Source organism: Stegodyphus dumicola, chromosome 10 (genome assembly GCF_044657685.1).
Source record: "Stegodyphus dumicola isolate Sdum_Otavi_A_Nest chromosome 10, ASM4465768v1".
Lineage (NCBI taxonomy): Eukaryota > Metazoa > Arthropoda > Arachnida > Araneae > Eresidae > Stegodyphus > Stegodyphus dumicola.
Window position 1 is genome coordinate 33,102,563 of NC_140777.1, and position 20,410 is coordinate 33,122,972.

A 20,410-nucleotide genomic window follows, 5' to 3' on the forward strand; every position below is an offset into this window, starting at 1 on the left:
GGAAGGTGGAAATCCAGATATACTGAAATGCATGTCTTTTGTACATGTACCTGAGTTGCCATATAGGTACCTTTTGGAGACATCGTACTTTCAGGTACTTGTTCTAATATATTACCATTTTTTCAGCCATACTCAACTGACCATCTTGCGTTCATTAACCCCTTAACTGCCGTGGAAAACGTACAAGATTCATTTCCCAGTGCCACGGTTTTTCACACAGGCGCGCATAATTATGCAATGTATTACAGGGAAAATAAGTGCAAGTTTTACTTTATAAAAACTTTTTACTTTCACAAAATAAAGAATAAAAGAAAAAATGAATGCACAAAATTTAATATTTTGAGTAAAAGTATAATAAAAAGATGTAAGTATAATAAAAATGATACTTTTATAATAAAAAATATCCCTAAAATGGAGTTTCTTTTGATCAATTCATTTTTAATCATTAAAGTGTAATATCAGGTTTCAGTGTTATACCTTGTGAAATCAGTATGCCTAAAAAACATATATTTCTTCTGAACTGGTTGAATGCCATGATTTTGTTCTTGATTTTTCGTTTGCAAGGTGTTGGTTCATATACTTGTCTACAAAATGGTTAGTTTCAATAACAATATGAAGCACGAGCAGTTCATAAAAAATAATTCAAAAAAGATAAATGGGTTTGAAACATCCATTATACAGTCAAAAGTCTTTAATCCGTACTCATCGGGACTTCGGCGATTCCGGATTATCGCTTTTTCTGGATTATAGATCATCAGTTTAAATCTGGTAAGATGGCATGCAGAAATTATAAAATTAAAAATATGAAACTGTAATTTATGAAATAAAGAGCAATTATGATCTAAAGGGTATCAAAATTTACAAAAAAAAAAGCTTAATATTTATTTGGTTACTTTATTAAACATTTCTTTCAACACGCGCATGTGTGAAGCATACATTACACATAGTCAAAATTAGAAAATTGCAAGCAAAAAACTGTTTGATGTGTATTCGTGATATTTATTATGATGAGGAATTTGATTTAAATCATATCAAAGACGGAGTACATCGAGATGAAATACGACATTTAGCGAGGAATTATAAGCCGAATAAAATGAAAACATCTGCCCTAAAGATGAGGATAGTGCTGACAGATCAACTTCCAGTTCATTGCGCACCACGACGTTTCTTCCCCCCTGCAGAGCAGCGTGAAGTTGATAAACAGATTTTGGAATGGTTAGAGAAACAAAGGATATGCCTTTATCCATTTTTTGCAGCAGTTCCTATTTTTTGTTTGATGGACATCGAAACATGCTTTCGCTTTATAGATCCTTTGGTAGCTTCAAAATTGGAAATTCTTTTTGACATAATTGAAAGTTCAAGCTTACTTTTATAAAATTACTCTAACAGTCTGCAGAAAATAATAAGCAGGGTCCAATTCGAAGATTAAGGAACAACGCTATCTGCAACATTAACTGAAATAGATAATTAGATAATTTTAGCTTAGCTTATACCGTCTGTTATACATTAAACACGCATGCATAAATGTATTATGCGCATGCATAAAGGTATTATGTGCATGCATAGTCGCATTATGTGTTTACGCATGCGCAGAAAGTTTGTAGCTTTGAGTTCCAGATTATAGATCATTCCGGATTATGGACGTCCGGATTAAAGGCTTTTGACTGCATCTTTCTTTATTCCTGGAACCTACTACAAAAAGTAAACGTAGGACACAGAATAAAAAAAAAATGCGTTTTACTCAAACAACACCAGCCAATATTGCGTAGTCATTACTTTCACCGCTTTAGACACATGCCTCTCTCCAATTTCTCTCCACAGTTCTCTGAAATAGCATCCTTCTTCACATACTTTGTCAAGGTCATTGTGGGTTGTATTCCAAAGCTTTGCAAATAATTTTACGGGTAGCAGGGCAAAGCAAATGGTAGTATTTTGGAAGGGCGTACATAAACGCCCAAGGCGGTTAACACATCGGCTAAGCAAGGCGTATATATATACGCCAATGGCAGTTAAGAGGTTAATAGAATTTTTTAATGGTAAGGTCACAGAATTTTTAAACAATCCACTGCATGCTGTTCTGTAGAAAATAGGCCCCAAATTTTATTTATTTATTTTTTTTCAAATGGCAAGAAAAATTAAGCAATAACTGTTCTGTTATATCCTTGTTCCTAAGAGCAAAATTTGGCTTACCAAGAATCAGTCAGGATTACATGAAATGAAAGGGCAAATATTATAATTGTATTGTTATGTTATGCTTACCCATAAAGGATGTTAAATCACTCTGCGTGGCCATGGTTTTATGGTTGATAGGATAATACATAAGTGTTTTTTCCCATGCATTATATACAAAAAAAAAAAAAAAAAAAAAAAAAAAAAAATCCCACTTAATTGTGTATTAATTTAAAAGAAGTATTGAGTAGAATTGCAGGGATTTATAATATCTGCCCTGAAGTCATATGTAAACTGTGAAGTAACCATGTTAATTATGCTTTTTAAGAAATTTTAACAACTTCGTAACATTTTTACTATGTTAGAATATTGCATTGGTTAGTAATAATATGACTAAAAAAGACTGGATTATTCCTCTTGCTTTGCTTTTTAAAAGTATTTTTAACGAAATGTGATTCCAACCTTTCAAAGATAAACTACATACAACAGTAGTTATACAACATCATTAGTTGTAAGTAATTGAAAGTAACTTAAGTACTTACTTTCATTTACTTAACTTAAGTACTTAACACTGTAATATTCTATTTTTGTAAATCAATTCAAAACTTAAATTATTTTTAAACTTTTTACTACTGAAATTTTTATGAATATTTATTATAAAATACCTATGTACTAAGTAAATTATATGTATATAAATATTCATGTTTAATTTAATTGTTAAGAATAATGCATATATGTTTGAGAATTGTTTTATAACTTTGTGCATTAAAAATTAAGCTGGAAACTATGCCTTACATTTGTTCTTGTTTCATATTTTAGAGTATTCAGCCAATATACCTCTTCGAGCCCTACGGGCTGTGCCAGCCTTTTTTGGGAGTATTTTAATTCCAACTGTATATTACTTAATAATTGAACTAGGTTTTACTCATAAAACTGCTATTTTGGCTGGTGTTCTCATGGTTTTTGGTAAGGCATCCATATCTGTTCAAAAGTAAATATTTATAATATAATTTTAAACAACATTAGAATAAATAATGTATTGTATTTAATATGTACATACATATTATTAAAGTGTTAATTATTTTTTGTGTAATTTAAATTAGATTATGTCAATGTTATAAAGAAAAATGCTTTATTCATGTCAAAGATTTTTATATATTCGCATTTTACATGAATTTAGAATATCTTTAACTAGATGCAAAACTTGAAAGTTGTTTGGTTATGTAATGCATTTTATGTGGGGAAAAAGCCTTAGATTGGGATAGATTCATACAGATCATCGATATTTCTGAAGAAAAAGGATTTATGTTACTCTCATTATGAAGTAATTCCCTTCCTTCATAAAGAAAAGGAAACTATGTCTGCTCTCTGCAGCATCTTTGTGAGAGGAGAGGTTGCCTAATTTTGCATTTTACTATGCTGGGTATCTTGCCCCTATGCATTCTGTGTGCATTTTCATAACTTGATGTTAATCACTTTTAATTGCATTTTCAATATGTACATATCAGCCTCTACCAGAAATTTTGGTTGGTGTCAGGATTTTTCCTAGACTTGAGCCCAAATCTTCTGAGAATTCTTCAGTTCTCATGCAGTGAATTTTACTTCCAGTAGGATTAAGTTATACATCAATAATGAAAGTATGTAGTATAACATTGTTACAGGCAAATGGTATAAATGAGAGTAGAGAATGGTTTAGAGAAAGTTGGATCACATTTATAACAATGGTGAAAGAGTTTTATATTAATCAATTAAAAGAAAGTATTGATGAAATAATTTATATCAGTCAATCAAAAAAAAAAAAATAATAACATGGTAGAGAAAAGTATCTTAGGTTGAAACAGCTATTTTCAACAAATTTGCAATACTGAAAGGAATTTTTTTTTAAATGGTCAGAAAAATTGCTTTGCCATCAGCGTAAGTTGCTAATAGTTTTTAATGTAAAATTACTGCATTCCATTCTGTCTGATTTTTTTTTGGGGGGGGGAGACACCTGAAAAAAAAAATTTGTATACAAAAGCACGGGAAATACATCATTTATTTTGACCAACAATTCAGTTAATGTTATCAAAATATTGCAGAATAGATTTTTTTAAGCTCATGTAAAATCATCAAATAAAAGAAAAAATTACCAAACAAAATATAAAGTTACCAAATAAGATCGAAATAGTGCATAAAAATTGTCAAATGGTAAAGAAATGTCACCAAGTAAGAGATCACGTCACTAAGCAGCTACATTTGCATATATCCCTCTGACTGGTATGGGGTTTCACTAAAAAAAGCCCAAATTTCTCAAAACTGCCCAGAGAAAGAGTTATTTTCTTGATTTTAATGCCCATAACCCTGTATACATGGATTTATGTACTTTTAATATAGTCCCTTAATTTCTTGTACATACTTAAAGATGCATGTATATATACTTCCTTAAAGACGTCACAAAAATCATTGTAGGTTATATTATATAGAATTGCTGGAGAATACTGATAGGTAAGACTATCATGTGCAAAGCAACCCGTTTTCCGAGGTGTAGAAAAATAGCTGGATTATTCAGAATTAGCAAGTAATGAAGGGGAATTCTCGATGACTTTTCTTTTTCAAAACAGCTGAAAAAATTTCAAGTTGAAGCATTATTGACGGAAGTTATCTGCTAGGCATTTTCTGAAACAAATGAAAGAACTTGATATGATAAACTTTCTGAGGAAGGAAATGATAAAATTGGTGAATTTTCTACAAATGCTATGATGAGGGATGCCATAAAAATATTAGGAGTATTTGTGTAGAATTAGTTAAATTTATTATTATTTTGAAGGTTATTTTTCTCATTGCTTAGTGTTATCAAAATAGTTCTGGACAAATTAATCAAATTAAATGCACCTACTGTAATTAATTTTGAACATTTTTGGTAGAAATGGAAGTTTTGTTTGCATATAATTAAATGTAATTAAGAATGCATAATATGAATTTTTTTAATATTCAGATTATACATGTAAAGATTAACTGCATTGTTTTTCAGAAAATGCATATTTAACTCAATCTCGATTCATCTTGATGGAAAGCATCCTAATATGGTTTTCTGCATTTGGAATACTAGCATATTTAAAATTTCGAAAAATTCGATGGTATGTATTTTGAATTATTTACCTGTTTGAATATATTTCACATGTTAAGTATCTCTAATATGCTTTATATTGCAGTTTTTGTATTTAATAAAAATGCTTTTTATTGTATTATTGCAAGTTGAACAAATTAAGAAAGCTAAAATTTATTTTAAATGATGTAATTCAAATATGTAATTTAAATATAAACACAAGTTTAAAGGGTTTATAGCGGTTACATTTGTATTCGTCCTTGTTCTTCAAATGATTTTTAACTAGTACAACAAAATAAAGCAATAAAATTCTAAGTTTATGAAGGATCTAGGCAATATTTCAATGCTCAAACTTTCTGAGCCAATGAAAAAATCTTTCTGAGCCAAAGTCTTTTTCCGATGATTACTAAACTCAGAATAACTTAAAAAGCTGAATCAAACAAGCTAATAAACCAATTTGATTGCAGAGCATAAAATAGTTGTAGTTATTTTTCATGTAAATAAAAAGTAGTTACAGAATGAAAAGAATTGCTTGCCACTTGCAACAGGTTCATGTTTTTTTTTTTTTTTTTAGATTTGTCTTTCTTAAACTAAGTATATTCCCCTCATCTGTTTGTAATGAAGCATCACCAATGGCTGAATGGTTAAAACCACTGCATAATGGAAGATTGATTCAAGTTCAATCCAAGGCAAACAAGCTGGTTGCATGGTTGGTTCTTGTGATTTTCCCCATGTATAATGTTAATATGAGCCAGTTTTCCTTTGAAAGTCTTCCATGAAGGTATCCATCCTTTTAAGCAGATGGCCCAAGGTGTGCTTTGCTATTCATTCATTAATCTAATTGTATGTTAGAAGTTTTCTTCCATATAAGCCTATGTGGTGGTAGTTGCTTGCAAGAAGAGAGAGAGAGAGAACCTACCATTTTGTGCTGATTACTTTGTAATCTTAATTATAGTTTGTAATCTTCATTATAGTTACTTTTATTGATTATTACTTTGGCTTGTTAAAATTCATTAAATTGAATGTTTCCTCTCTTGTCAGTATTAAATTGAATTTCAGTTTATAGGCATTAATTACCAGTGCTTTTGAAACAATAGGTGTATTTATGATCAAAAGAATTAGGAATGAAATTTCATTTGATAAAACAGAGTTTTTGTCCAAGCAGAATGTAATTACAGCTCAAACCATTTGCTATGATGCAGATTCTTGATCCCTGATAATGGAAACCCCATAAAATGCATAATTTGTGTATTATATAACCTTCAACATTCTAAAATATTGTGTCTAAAGAATTTTTATTAGAATTGAAGGAATAAATGAAAAGTATTTATTAAAAGACAGACCTGATTTTATATTTTGGAGAACAGTTACTGTAGCGAGAAGTGAGGAAGTATGGTAAAAGATGCTAAATTTTTTATATTGCTGAAGCATGAATTCAGTAGCATAATATTTAAAAAATTTTGGAAACACAGTGCAGTTTTAAAGTGAATGTTAACTCAATAAACTTCTGTTGTAAATACTGTCTTTCAATAGGATTTCAGATGCTCAGTTGTGTCAGAGTACACTAAACCAAAGCAGGGATTGCTGCAAATAATCAAATTATGAAAATTTGGAAAAATAATCTTTGAAAGCTGAATTTTTTTATAATCAGAAGTGGGATTTGTATGGACAAAATTTTAACTGGATATGGAAAAATCAATCAGCTAAAATGTATGGTACAGAGTAAATAATAAACATCTGTGTAACAAAGAAGAGGATATGTTGCTATACAAAAGTGCAGAAAACAAAACAGTTTTGTGTCACAGAGAGCAACTGCCTGAGAAAAAAGTAACAAATGAAATAATGAATAGTGTGTCATTTTATGTACATATGATTATCAGTAAAGCTTCTGTAATGCAGGATGTCTAAAATCCGCATTGTGATGTTGAACTGAAAATGAGTCTAGTATGGGGTATGGTCCCATCTCACAGCCAGACAGGTTGCACAGTGTGATAGCATGCTGGACAGGAGGCAGTTGAGGCGTCCCTGTGGCAGTCATTTTCACTCCTGCAGCAAGGCAGTGTTTACATCCATTAACAGGAACTCAACACCAACTGCGCCCCTAAAAAGTCAAACATTGTGTTCTCCTCCCTGTGCCTTGTAGCAGTCAGGGAATTTTTGTCAAACACATGAAGGGTTGTGCAGCCATCCAACACAATGCCTGACCAAACCATTATAGCCCCACCACTGTAATGATCCTTTTCCTTGATGAGGAAGGGATGGTATTGCATTCCAAGCTCTGTCTAGATACATGTATACTGAGATTCCGTGTTCAGGCCGAATCTTGACTCATCTACAAAAAGAATAGTGCTCCACTGAAGTCTGGTCCAAGGCATATTTTATCTACACCATACTAAATATGCTTTCTTATGTGCTGCAGTGAATCTGCAACGCTTGTATGCTGGAGCATAAACATCAGGTCTTCTGGCATACAGCCCTATCTTATGAAAACTTCACTAAATTGTAGACCATGAAGCTCAGATTCTAGTGACAGCATACTTGAGAACTGCTAAGCTGTAGCATTCCTGTGTCACTATGCTAGAATCCTCATTAGTCATTGTAGAATTTGATCGACCTTGCGTATGTCTTCTCGGTGTGAATCCAGTGTCCTGAATTTGTTTCCACAAATTACAGACAACAGTGACCATTACATTTAGCTCTATAGCCACCTGTTCTTGTGACTGGCTTGCCTGCAGTCTGCTGATAATTCTCCATCTCATTCTTTCATCTATACATTCATGTCTCCCCATTTTTCCTAATACTTTATAAACTTTATGCAACTTTTGTGAGAAACATGGAGAGTATCATGAACAAATATGAGCACACAAATTGCTGAGAACCCTTCATGTGCTTATATCCCCTCTACAATCACATCTCGCAGACATTCATGTGTACACTTATGTATTTGACTCTGAATATTTGTATAATTCTTTAGAATACATAATTAATTCCTTTGGTTCAATACTGGTCTAAAAATATGTTTGAAAATTCTCTTATTTTTGCACATGAGTGTATATACGAGGGCCATCCAGGAAGTAGATTACGTTTCCGTCTGTGTCCGCTAGGGGCGGGGCTAGCGCGGCCATCTTGGGGTCAGAGCGTTGCGCAGCTCAGTCTGCATCTAGCCGTGCTAGTGAGAGGTTCGTGCTGTGCTCCGTTCAGATACTGTGACGGTTTGAAATGTCTGCGTTAATTGAAAATCCCGCGAGCTGTGAGGTGCGCTCAGTAATAAGGTTTCTGACTGCAAAAAACTGTAAACCGATAGAAATCTATCGGCAGCTTCGTGAAGTGTATGGGGACAACATTATCACTGAAGGTGGAGTGCGTCAGTGGGTCATAAGATTTCAAAATGGCCGAACCAATGTTCACGACGAAGATCGAAGTGGGAGACCCAGCATAGTGACCGCCGAACTTCTCGAAAAAGTCGATGCTAAAGTCCGTGAAAATCGAAATTTCACAATAACGGAACTGGAAAGAGGCACTACAATAAACTCTCAAAGGTATTGTCAAACTCTCCAAAAACTCAGAAGAGCAATTCAAAACAAGCGCAGAGGAATGTTGAGCTCTAAGATCTTGTTGATTCACGACAACGCCCGGCCCCACACGGCAAATGTCACTCGTAAAGTTCTTGAATCTTTTAAGTGGGAGTTGTTTCCTCATCCGCCATACAGTCCCGACCTGGCACCGAGCGACTTCCACCTATTCCCAGCAATGAAGAAGTGGCTGGCTATGCAGCGTTTTGATGACGACGCACAGCTGCAAGAAGAGGTAACGAAGTGGTTGAAGGCGCAGGCGGCCGAATTTTTCGACGAAGGAATTTCCAAGCTCGTACATCGCTACGATAAATGCCTTAATTTGTATGGTGACTATGTAGAAAAGTAGTATTTGAGTGTGGCTTTCATCTGTATATAATAAAATTTGTTTCCTATACTTTGTTTATTTTTTTATTCCAAAACGTAATCTACTTTCTGGATAGCCCTCGTATGTGTCTGTAATGTGGGTCCCTCCTTATCATTGTGATTTAAATGCTGTTGAGAATGTATTGTCATTAGTTAAAAGTTTAATTAAAAGTTAAAAAGTAATTAGTTAAAAGATTAATTAAAAGGAGCACATTAATGGTGATTAAAGTTTTGATAATTTGAAAAGTGGCGATAATTTGCCAGTGGCGATAAAGGGGAAGCATATTTTGCTTCCCTTAAATAAAGCTAAGACTAATCTAAATATAATTCATGCTTTATTCCATAAATTAAAATAATTAAGCTAACACTGTAACCTTTACATTTAAAATCATTGAGTGAAAGAAAACTAGCATTATGCTAACTCATAATAAAACATTCGCCGATGTGGGCATACATATAAATAATACTCGGCCAACCCGCAGATCTTGACATCATCGACCAATCAGCGGCAACCACATTAGCTTACCGCCGATTGACCTCTGACCAAAATTTGCATAAGGAAAACTAAAGCCAACAAACGGCCCTCTTTTCCTCATGCAAATACAAAAACAAAACTTACACAGAATTACAGAAGTTCATAGTTCAATTCTACTATACGAAAACACTTATTGTCTTTAAACACTGAAAACATCTAAGAAAAACTTCCTTAAATTAACAGCAGTCGCTGCTTTTGTAAATAAGTCCGCAGTATTTAATTTACTAATGATAAATTCAAGGTCAAACACTCCATCATTTACTAGTCTTCTAATAAAGTGATATTTTATGTCTATGTGCTTAGTTCGGCGATTTTCTATTAGCGATCTAGAAAAATCAATGGTAGACTTGTTATCACAAAATAGTTTCCATTCTCTTAAATTGAACTTTAAAATTTCATCTTGTAAGACATTTTTCGTCCACATTAATACCTTTGCTGCCTCCGATAAGGCGATATACTCCACTTCCATGATTGATAAACTTACACATTTTTATTCAACAGTTTTCCAGATTACTGGTACTTCATCTAAATAAAATATAAATCCTCCCATGGACATGCAGTCATCCCTATTACTTGCATAATCAGCATCTGAATAACAATATGAATTTAGATGTTTAATCTTCGATAAGTTATATAATTTAGTATCATTGAGATAACCAAGCAATTTCAACAATGCTTCTCAATGCCTAATTCCAGGATTCTCCTGAAATTGTGATAAGATATTCACTGCATATGTAATATCAGGCCTTGTCCTGTTAGCTACAAAAACTAAACATCCCAACAGATTTCTAAAGGGTAATGTATGCATTTCCGCAATTTCTGCACTTGTAGATGGACGATCTAATTTTGTGAGAATAGTGCCTTTAGCTATGGGAAGTGAAGTTACTGGTATTTGGAAATGTTTAAATTTTTCAAAAATTTCTTATATATGTATAAAATATATTTTTGCTGATGTATAAAAACTGCATTCTCATTCTCTAAAAATTCAATTCCAAGTAACGCTTTAGTTTTGCCTAATACTTTAAGATCAAAAAACTTACTCAACTGTGAAATTACTTTATCTATACTATATTGATCTTTACTAAAAATCACAATATCATCTACATAAAACAAGAGAATTACATTTGAACCCTTATAAATACAATTACACCATTGTATTTTCTTAAAATGTAGATTTTCTAAAGTACTTTCAAATTAACAAAACCATTCACGACCGCTTTGATGTAGACCGTAAATGGCCTTGTGTAATAAACACACTTTATTTTCATCTTCAATAAATCCCTCTGGTTGGGTCATATATATTTTTTCATTTAGGTTTGTATATAAATATGCATTCTTTACATATAACTGACAATTAGTCCATCCATATAAACATACCAGTTTAGTGAAAAATATTCTTATGATTGAAAAATTTACTACAGGACTGTAAACGTCATCAAAATCTTCACCTCTTTTCTGCCTGAATCTCTGTGCTACTAAACATGCTTTGTATCTAACCACGTCATTCTTTTCATTTCTTTTTAGCATATAGACCCATTTGTTTCCTAGCATAGTTTTATTTTCTGGCTTTTCGACTAATTCCCAAACCCAGAGTTGCCAACTCTCCCGATTTTCGACTGCTCTCCCACCAACCCGATTTACAATATATTTCTCCCGACATTTTCTTATTCTTAAAATTTCTCACCATTTTTATGAAACTTGGCTTAATACTTCGTTATATGAACAAAAAAAAAAAAAAAAAAAAAAAAAAAAAGTGATTACGTCTGAAAGCAAATGAATTTTCTCTAGATTATATCTAAAACAAAACCTTGCGAATCAGATAACTTCTGCTTTGTGAGCGAGAGCATATACGTATTCAGAAACGTTGTTCTCTAGTTCTCCAATAGGCATCGAGCTCCACTGCATGTCATCTGGAATATATTAGCCAATGAGGACAAAGCAACCCGTTATTTGGATGTTCTTAAGTTATTTCATTCATTTTGTCCTGAGTTGCGTGAGTACACGTGCCTTCAGGAAATAGTTTTAGAAATTATCATCTTTTGTTATGTCTGCGAGAAAGGGGAAATACTCGTGTACGTTTCAAAAATCGTACACAGTTGACTTTCCTTCCATTTGTTCCTCAAGGAAATGTAATAAATTTGCGATGTGCACCGCCTGTTGTTGTGATTTTTTGATTTCTCATGGTGGAAGGGCGGATGTTCTCAAACATGTGCATACACAAAAACACAAGGACAACATGAGTTGTTTTGAAAAAAAAATTTTTCTTTGGAAACAATGGACCAAAAAGTATTAATGCAGAATGTCTGTTCTCTGCCTTTTAACTGGAGCACAACCTGCCACTGAATGCATTGGATAACGCTGCAGCTTTATTTAGAAAAATGTTTCCCGATAATAAAATCGCTAGCAAGAACCAAAACAGGTGCAATTGTTAAAGAAATGGGTTTGAAAAATAAATCTTCAGTTATTGATTGCATTAAAACAGCTCCGTTCTGCCTCTCTATGGATGGAAGTAAAAATACCGATTCAAAACTGTATCCAATTGTTGTTTCTTTTTTTAATTCAGTCTTCAGAAATTGAGTGCAGTATACTTTCTGTCTCCACTTTAGAAGAACATTTGACAGGCTTTAATATAACACAGCTAATTATTAAAACTTTAAAAGAACATGCAGTCCCTCTGGATAATTGCTTAGCACTTGGTGCCGATAATGCACCAGTATTGGTAGGCTTGAAGACTGTTGTTGCAGGCATCTTAAGAAAAGAAAATTCAGGTTTGCAGATTATGAGCCGATTCTTTGTCGCTGATGAAAAGACGACTCAGCTGCACCCCTTGTCCCTCCGTCGTCAATAAGAGACGGGGAGCTGGTTTTCTAGACTATTTGTCTGTGATGTTGATGAGTAGTTGCAGGGTTGTAACACTTAAATGACTATCACCGAATTTTTTATGATAGTAACAAATATCACTAGATCTGTTACCACTGTAACTCCTATCTTGTGATTTGGATCGGTTACGACAATAGGGACGACTGTGGCGTTGCTTGTTTAAAGCAGAAACTTGTAAGCTAAGTTCACTAACCTGTTTTTGTAAACTTTCGATCACTTTCGTTTTTACCGTTATGGATGATGCAGCAGCTATTTGGGGAGTAACAGGGTTTAATTCCCAAATCTTATCGGCCATTGTAGCCACTTTTGACAAATCTTCACTACTAACAGATATAATGCTACGCATATTACCACACAATGTTTTTAGGAAAGTATCTGTTACTTTATCGCCAGCCAAATTACGCATCTCACACAGTAATTGAGATGGCTTTTTGTCACCCAGTTCTAACTCACTCAGTAATTTTTGGGTTTTTTGAGTCTCTGAATCAGCATATAATGAAATTAGTCTATTTTTAATTGCCTCATATTTATTATCTTGTGGTGGACTTAGCAAAATATTAGATACCTGTGACAAAATATCGGGTTCAATGGAACTTATAACATAATCATATTTTGTTTGATCTGCACTAATTTTTGCATTTCTAAATTGTGCTTCTAGTTGAATAAACCATATTTTAGGATCTGGCTTCCAAAAAGGAGGAACTTTAACGCTTACCTTGGCGACAGATGCAGTTGTTACTTTAATTTTGGTTTCGTTCCTGTTAGCCATTGTAGAACTCGATCACACCGGGATACACCAGTGAAGTGTCTGGTGTGCAAATATAGAAAAATAACACTTCTCTGACTCCAATGGAACCAATATTTTATTCCTTACGATGTTATAGATTCTTATTCATAAGATTTATTTACATTTTACATGCACGTAGCATCGCGTGACAAAAACTCGAAGTTTGTTTACTTCGTTCTTCGCGGAGACTAGAAGGTGTTGTCATTCCGCTTTAACTAAATTTAATTAGAAACTTAACGGAACTGAAGCGACACTACAGTCTACTTTATTTAACTTTCCAATTACTGTACCGTAACCAGCTTCCTTTTTATCTGTTGCATATCTAAATGGTTTTACGTGATAAAGTCCGTCATATCGTTTAGCGTAGCATAAGCTATCCCAATTATTAAAGTATATCCACATCTTCCCTTTTGAAATCACAAAATGAGCACCTGCCTTTTCTAACTTGCTCCTGATAGTAAATTTCTTCTTAGATTTGGATTATATAACACATTATCTAACTCAATCCAATTTATTCGATTGCCTACTTTTACTGCAAATTTGATGATACCCTTTCCTAGTACATTACTTTCACAATTTCCTACAGCTAAAGACATATGTATATCGTTTATTTCTTCAAAATTTGTCATTAAATTTCTATTATTACAGAAATGAGTTGTAGCTGCAGTATGTACAACCCAATTAAATTTATCTGCGTTACCTCCTTTATCTGTAGTTGTTACATAATTTTCTACTAACATTAATTCTTTATCTTTAAACTGTCCATTTTTATCATCTATTTTAAACTTATAATTTTTACTTATATTTTCTTTACATTGAGCGATTTAGTGTCCAAATTTATGACATCTGAAACAAGGTCCTGTTCTCATGTTCCCCATTTTTTTTCTTAGATTTAGTTTTATTTTCAACTCCATCTTTCCCTGCATTTGAACTAATAGTATTAAACATGCTTACCTTGCTGTCTTCTAAATCGGTATTTACCTGGCAAAGTCGGCTTTCTTCCCTTACCAGTTCTTCAGCAATTCTTTCTAGCGTAAAATCTTCGTCCTTCCACCTATAGATCAACTGTACAATGCCGGAGTATTCCTGGGGTAATCTCCTTATTGCCTGAAATCCTTTGAAAAGGTCTGAACCTTCAGGTAGTAATGACATCTTCAATTAAGTGTGAGCACAACAACTTGAACAAACTTCTAAGACAGGTTAACTTCTTTTCGTGGATAAGGGCCCTCTTCACCTACATTCCTTCAATGCTGACTTGAACTGGATGACAGATTAGCTGTTGGTGCTGGGCTCATAACCCTATTGACAGTGGCGATAAAGGCAAAGCATATTTTGCTTCCCTTAAATAAAGGTAAGACTAATCTAAATAAAATTCATGCTTTATTCCTTAAATTAAAATAAAATAAGCTAGCACTGTAGCCTTTACATTTAAAATCATTGAGTGAAAGAAAACTAGCATTATGCTAACTCATAATAAAACATTTGCTAATACCGGCATACGTATAAATAATACTCGGCCAACCCACCGATCTTGACGTCATCAGCCAATCAGCGGCAACCACGTTAGCTTACCTCCAACCAAAATTTGCATAAAGAAAACTAAAGCCAACAAAAAGCCCATTGTGTCTGGTTATAAATGTGTGTATCAAAAATTCTGAAATAGGTTCTTTGTCTGTGTATTAACTCATAGCTGCCATTAATACCTAAAATAGAAATTTTGTCCAATAATTCAGAGATGTTAAAGGATTTGGCAGAAAAAGATATGATTTGTTCTGAGACATGCATAATTTGGAATTTGTTGCAGTAACACGATACTGTTTCCATCAGCAACTGTTAATGCAGATTTCATAAATATGTATTTAAAATTTTGTAAGAGATATCCATAACAAAAGTATTTTTTTTCTCCATTTTAGTTAAACATTAATTTGTGTTGTCACATTCATCTCTCATTTTTTCTCCTTTAATTATTCTAGCTCATATAGCATTCGTTGGTGGCTGTGGTTGAGTTTTAGTAGCATATCCTTGACTTGTGCTATATGGTATGTATGTTTGCATTATGAGTGAGGTTTTTGCTTTTGAAATTATGCCATATAATTTTATTGTATTTTCTCCCTTTTTTTTAGTGTCAAATATTCAGGGATTTTCTCTGCACTTTTAGTGATCTCATTACTAATTTTTGATTATTGGGAAATGATATCAGATATTAGTCTTAGTGCGGTAAGTAATAAAACAAATTATATTGAAAATGTAAAAATAGATATGTATATTTAATAAAATGAAGTGCGAGTGCTAAAGAAAGAAATTGGCAAGTTTTATAAGATTGCTGCTAAATGTATGTAATAATAAATAATTTGTCCGTAACAATATGTGTAATGCTAAAGATATCACAATAGCATGTGATGATTTGCTGTTGTATCAGAATAAATAAGTATCAATAACAACTGTAGTATTGTAGGTTTTTATAGTCAGAATTGCAATTTGAACTAAGTTTTTTGGGAGTTAGTCTACTGTAGTCTATTTAATAAATTTTTCTGATTATATGTATCAGAACATAGAACTCCTCATAGATCTGTAGTTTATTATAAAGTGTAGAGTTTGATTTTATTTTTTTTTGTTCTTATACAGGTAAAGGACATTCATATTTTTCCAGTTTAACATAATAGTAAAAAAAGTTTGCATCTGAAATAATATTGTATATTTTTCATTCAAAGTATAATTAATACTGAAATTTCAAGGATATTTATATACAGTCAAAAGTCTTTAATCCGGACTCAAGACTTCGGCGATTCCGGATTATCGGTTTTTCTGGATTATAGATCATCAATTTAAATCTGGTAAGATGGCATGCAGATATTATAAAATTAAAAATATGAAACTGTTATTTATGAAATAAAGAGCAATTATGGTCTAAAGGGTATCAAAATTTACAACAAAAAAACTTCATATTTATTTATTTACTTTATTAAACATTTCTTTCAATGCGCGCATGCGTAAAGCATACATTACGCATAGTCGAAATTAGAAAATTGCAACCAGAAAACTATTTGATGTGTATTCGTGATATTTATAATGACGAGGAATTTGATTTAAATCACATCAAAAACGGGGTACATCGAGATGAAATACTACATTTAGTAAGGAATTATAAGCCGAATAAAATAAAAACATCTGCCCTGAAGATAAGTATAGTGCTGACAGATCAACTTCCAGTTCATTGCACGCCGCGACATTGAAATTGATAAACAGATTTTGGAATGGGGTACTATTCGGTTTCGAGGGCCGTAAAAAATCGGCAAACTATTGTTGATGCCAATGCTGCCAAAAATAATTGCGGCAAGAAAGGAAGTATAATAGTAAATAACTATATAAGATTGATGTTTTAATTTAGATGAAAGGTTAATTTCATATAATACTTTTTTATTATTATAATTTATATGAAAAAGGCTAAACATGACTGAATGGAAGCATAAGAATAAGTAACTATTTCAGATCATTATTATAATTTATATGAAAAAGGCTAAAAATGACTGAAAGGAAGCATAAGAGTAAATAACTATTTCAGATCATTATTATAATTTATATCAAAATTGCTAAACATAACTGATTGGATGCCTTCATCGCTATTTCGCTACCGAGTTATCGCTTAAGCATAATTTTATCTCGTTGGTTGTTCAAACAAAAGTTTCTATAATGAATGATGCCTTTTCTTTGAAAATATTCTCGGTATAGTGCAGAATCGCTTTTTTATTTGTTTGCCGCTGTTTATAAGGGTAAAAACAATTGGATTTTTGTCAATTTTCTTTTACTTTTTAAGTGAAAATAGGTCAATTTGTACATAGATAAAGTCAAGGGTGTGCACAGTGCCATTTTTGTGCAATTTCTAGGATTTTCTTTTAAGTGAAAATAGGTCAATGTGCACATGGATACCGAGTATGTGCAATTCTTAAAAACACGTCAAGCAGTGGATTATTCTGCACTTTATCCAAAATTCTATTGCCGACGTTTCGTTATGGGCAATTCCCAAATTGTTAAATCCATAGGATATCAAAAAAAAAAAAAAAAAAAAACAAAGGATTTAAAAATTAAACTAGTATTTCAATGGCGTCTTAAAAAATATAGAACTATATAAACTTATACATTCTGAAATCAGCGCATATGCTAGATTTGGCGCTTTTGAGCATACATTTTTGCTGCAATCTTTTTACAGCCTTCGAAACCGAATAGTACCCGGAATGGTTAGAGAAACAAAGGATACGCCTTTATCCATTTTTTGCAGCAGTTCCACTTTTTGTTTGATGGACATCGAAGCATGCTTTTGCTTTGTAGATACTTTGGCAGCTCCAGAATCGGAAATTCTTTTTGACATAATCGAAAGTTCAAGCTTACTTTTATAAAATTGCTCTAACAGTCTGCAAAAAATAATAAGCCAGATCCTATTCGAAGATTAAAAAACAATGCAATCTGCAACATTAACTGAATTAGATAATTTTAGCTTTGCTTATACTGTCCGTTATACATTAAACGTGCATGCATAAAAAGGTATTATGCGTTTACGCATGTGCAGAAAGTTTGTAGATTTGAGGTCCGGATTATAGATCATTCTGGATTATGAACGTTCGGATTAAAGACTTTTGACTGTATTTACTACTATTTTGTATAATTTTGTACAAAAGCTTATTTCAATAAATGTAATTTAATTATCGAAGTCGAAAACATTTATTACAGGTTTGACTTCTGAGTCTAAAATAGTTGCATATATCACTTGTGTCTTCTCAGGTTGTCTTTTGTAATTTTTGGCTATTTTATATGAACTGACCAAATTTCCCATGAATGATGTATGTACTGTAATTTACATTGTATCATTTTGGCCACCATGTTTTGTTGAAGAATATAAAAGTAATACAGAGCAGATTTTTTTAAAAGTTTTTAACTTGCAACTTCTTTTGTTTTTGTTTGTCTGTAAGTGATTTTTTTTGGGGGGGGGGCTATACTCATTTGAGTAAAGCCTGTTTTCCAAAATTTAAAGATATAATAACATTTTCAGATTTATTAAAATCTAAAGAAATACAAATAATAATAAATATAAATTACATATACATAACCAAATATAATTTAAACAGTGATAACAAAAAAGTGGTACATTTTGCAGTAGAAAAGTTCCATATACTATATCATTTTCAGTAGATGGAAACTTTGGCTTAATATCAATAATAGTAAAAAAAATTGTAATGCTTCTTCTGCCCTCAATAATTTTTCTTTGATCTCTTCTTTTAAAAGCTTGATATGTAGGTGGATTGTATTTGTTGATCTCCTTTTGAAACTTTAATAATATTTTAGCCATTTTGTTTGTTGCGTTGTAGACATCATTAAAGATATCTTTATTTTATTAAATTTTTTTGTAGAATTCATGTGTAAAATATTGCCATTTAGCATTAACATCAGGGTTGGATAATTATTTTTAAATAAATTTATAGGCTTCATAAATATAAAACCTGATTTATTTTCTTTATATTAAATTTCCTGATTTAACTAATTTTTGATCATTTTTATAAAATCTGTGATATTTTATCTTTCATTGCTGTATTTTCTGCAGAGATAAATGCTCATTTCTACGATGATGATTGATAAATATCTGTATCTTTTATAACTATTAAATTTAAAAAAAAATATGAGGCCTAGTAAAATGATATGGGTAAACTCAAATTTAATTATGATGCATTAATTTATTTTGATGACTAAAAATGCATTAACTTTATGTGATGGATTCTTGAGGAGGCATGTGAATGTTACTACAGTAAGCAAAAAATTAAAAATATTAATAGTGCAATAAATATCTTTTTACACATAATTTTATAAAAAAAATTTTCTTTCTGTTCCATTTCACAAATGATCAAAAATTAGGTACTTATAAATATTATCACTTTGGTGCAACTTGGTAATTTTTTACCTAGGAAAAAGAATGATGACATAAGTCATCATTCAGTTCATTTGCAAAATTTTATTTATTGCGTACATAAATATTATTTCATATATCTTTTATATTCTAATTAGATATTTATCCTGAAAATCACTAAATTAATCTACTCATAAGCTGGTTTTTATTTCTTGTGTTTTGATGGAAATGTAGTGGTGATTGCTTTAGCAACAATTCAAAGCAATTGTGCTCTATAGTGATGTTGCAAGAAAATATTGAATTCTTTCAGGAATTTTAAATGGACTGCGCTTTCTTCCATTGGTAGGAAATTTTCCAAAGCACATGTTTTAAAATCAAATTTAAGGTAAAAAATATCACGATTTGTCTTTAAAAACCATTGAACTTGGAATACAACAAAAAAGAAAGCATACATAGGTGGTGATGATTGCCTTAAGAACTGTTATGTGCATGATTGTAAGAATTTAGCTCATTCTGCAAATCTGGCAAATTCTAAGGTGGTTGTGCTAATATGTAAGTACAAAAAATTATGTATAAATTTTTAGAAACAATCTTATAATAATAACATAAATTGCAAATTTTTTGTTTTTATAATATAAAATAATTTACTGTAGGAGCATCAAAATAATGCTTTAATTTAATATTAAGTATCAAGTATTCCTTAAGTAACATATGTTAAGATAATAAAATTTCATTGGAGCCTCAGGGGGTATGATAAGGCTGTTTTTATCTTACGTAGAGATGATCAACTTGGGGAAGATGACTGCCAACAATGTTCTCTTTTGTTTAATTATATTCTCACAAATATTGTTTACTTCATGAGAAGTTTCATGGTATGCATGCAGAATACAGTCTTTCATTTATGCATTGAGATTTTATAGATCTCTGTTAGAAATTCTCAGAGTATAGAATTGTAGATATATTTAAAAAGTGGATTAGAGATGTTGTCTCAGATAAAATTTGATTAGATTTCAGTTGTTTTGAGGCAAGTATCCATTACTTTATAAAGAAAGCATCCAGGAAGAATTTTTTTTTAAATTACACATTAATAAAGTTGTATGAATTTTAATTTAATAAATGGATA

The 20,410-nt window shown here is 31.9% G+C and overlaps 1 protein-coding gene across 2 annotated transcripts in view; it reads left to right on the forward strand.

The window, feature by feature from the left end:
* Nucleotides 1-20,410, forward strand: part of rt (Protein O-mannosyltransferase rt) — a 118,227-nt gene that overhangs the window by 33,731 nt on the left and 64,086 nt on the right. For both annotated transcript variants that reach the window (XM_085824856.1, XM_085824855.1), the window contains exons 5-8: nt 2,989-3,135; nt 5,180-5,285; nt 15,368-15,433; nt 15,518-15,611. In XM_085824856.1, the coding sequence (XP_085680982.1) occupies nt 2,989-3,135; nt 5,180-5,285; nt 15,368-15,433; nt 15,518-15,611 (413 nt within the window). The remainder of the gene's footprint in view (nt 1-2,988; nt 3,136-5,179; nt 5,286-15,367; nt 15,434-15,517; nt 15,612-20,410) is intronic.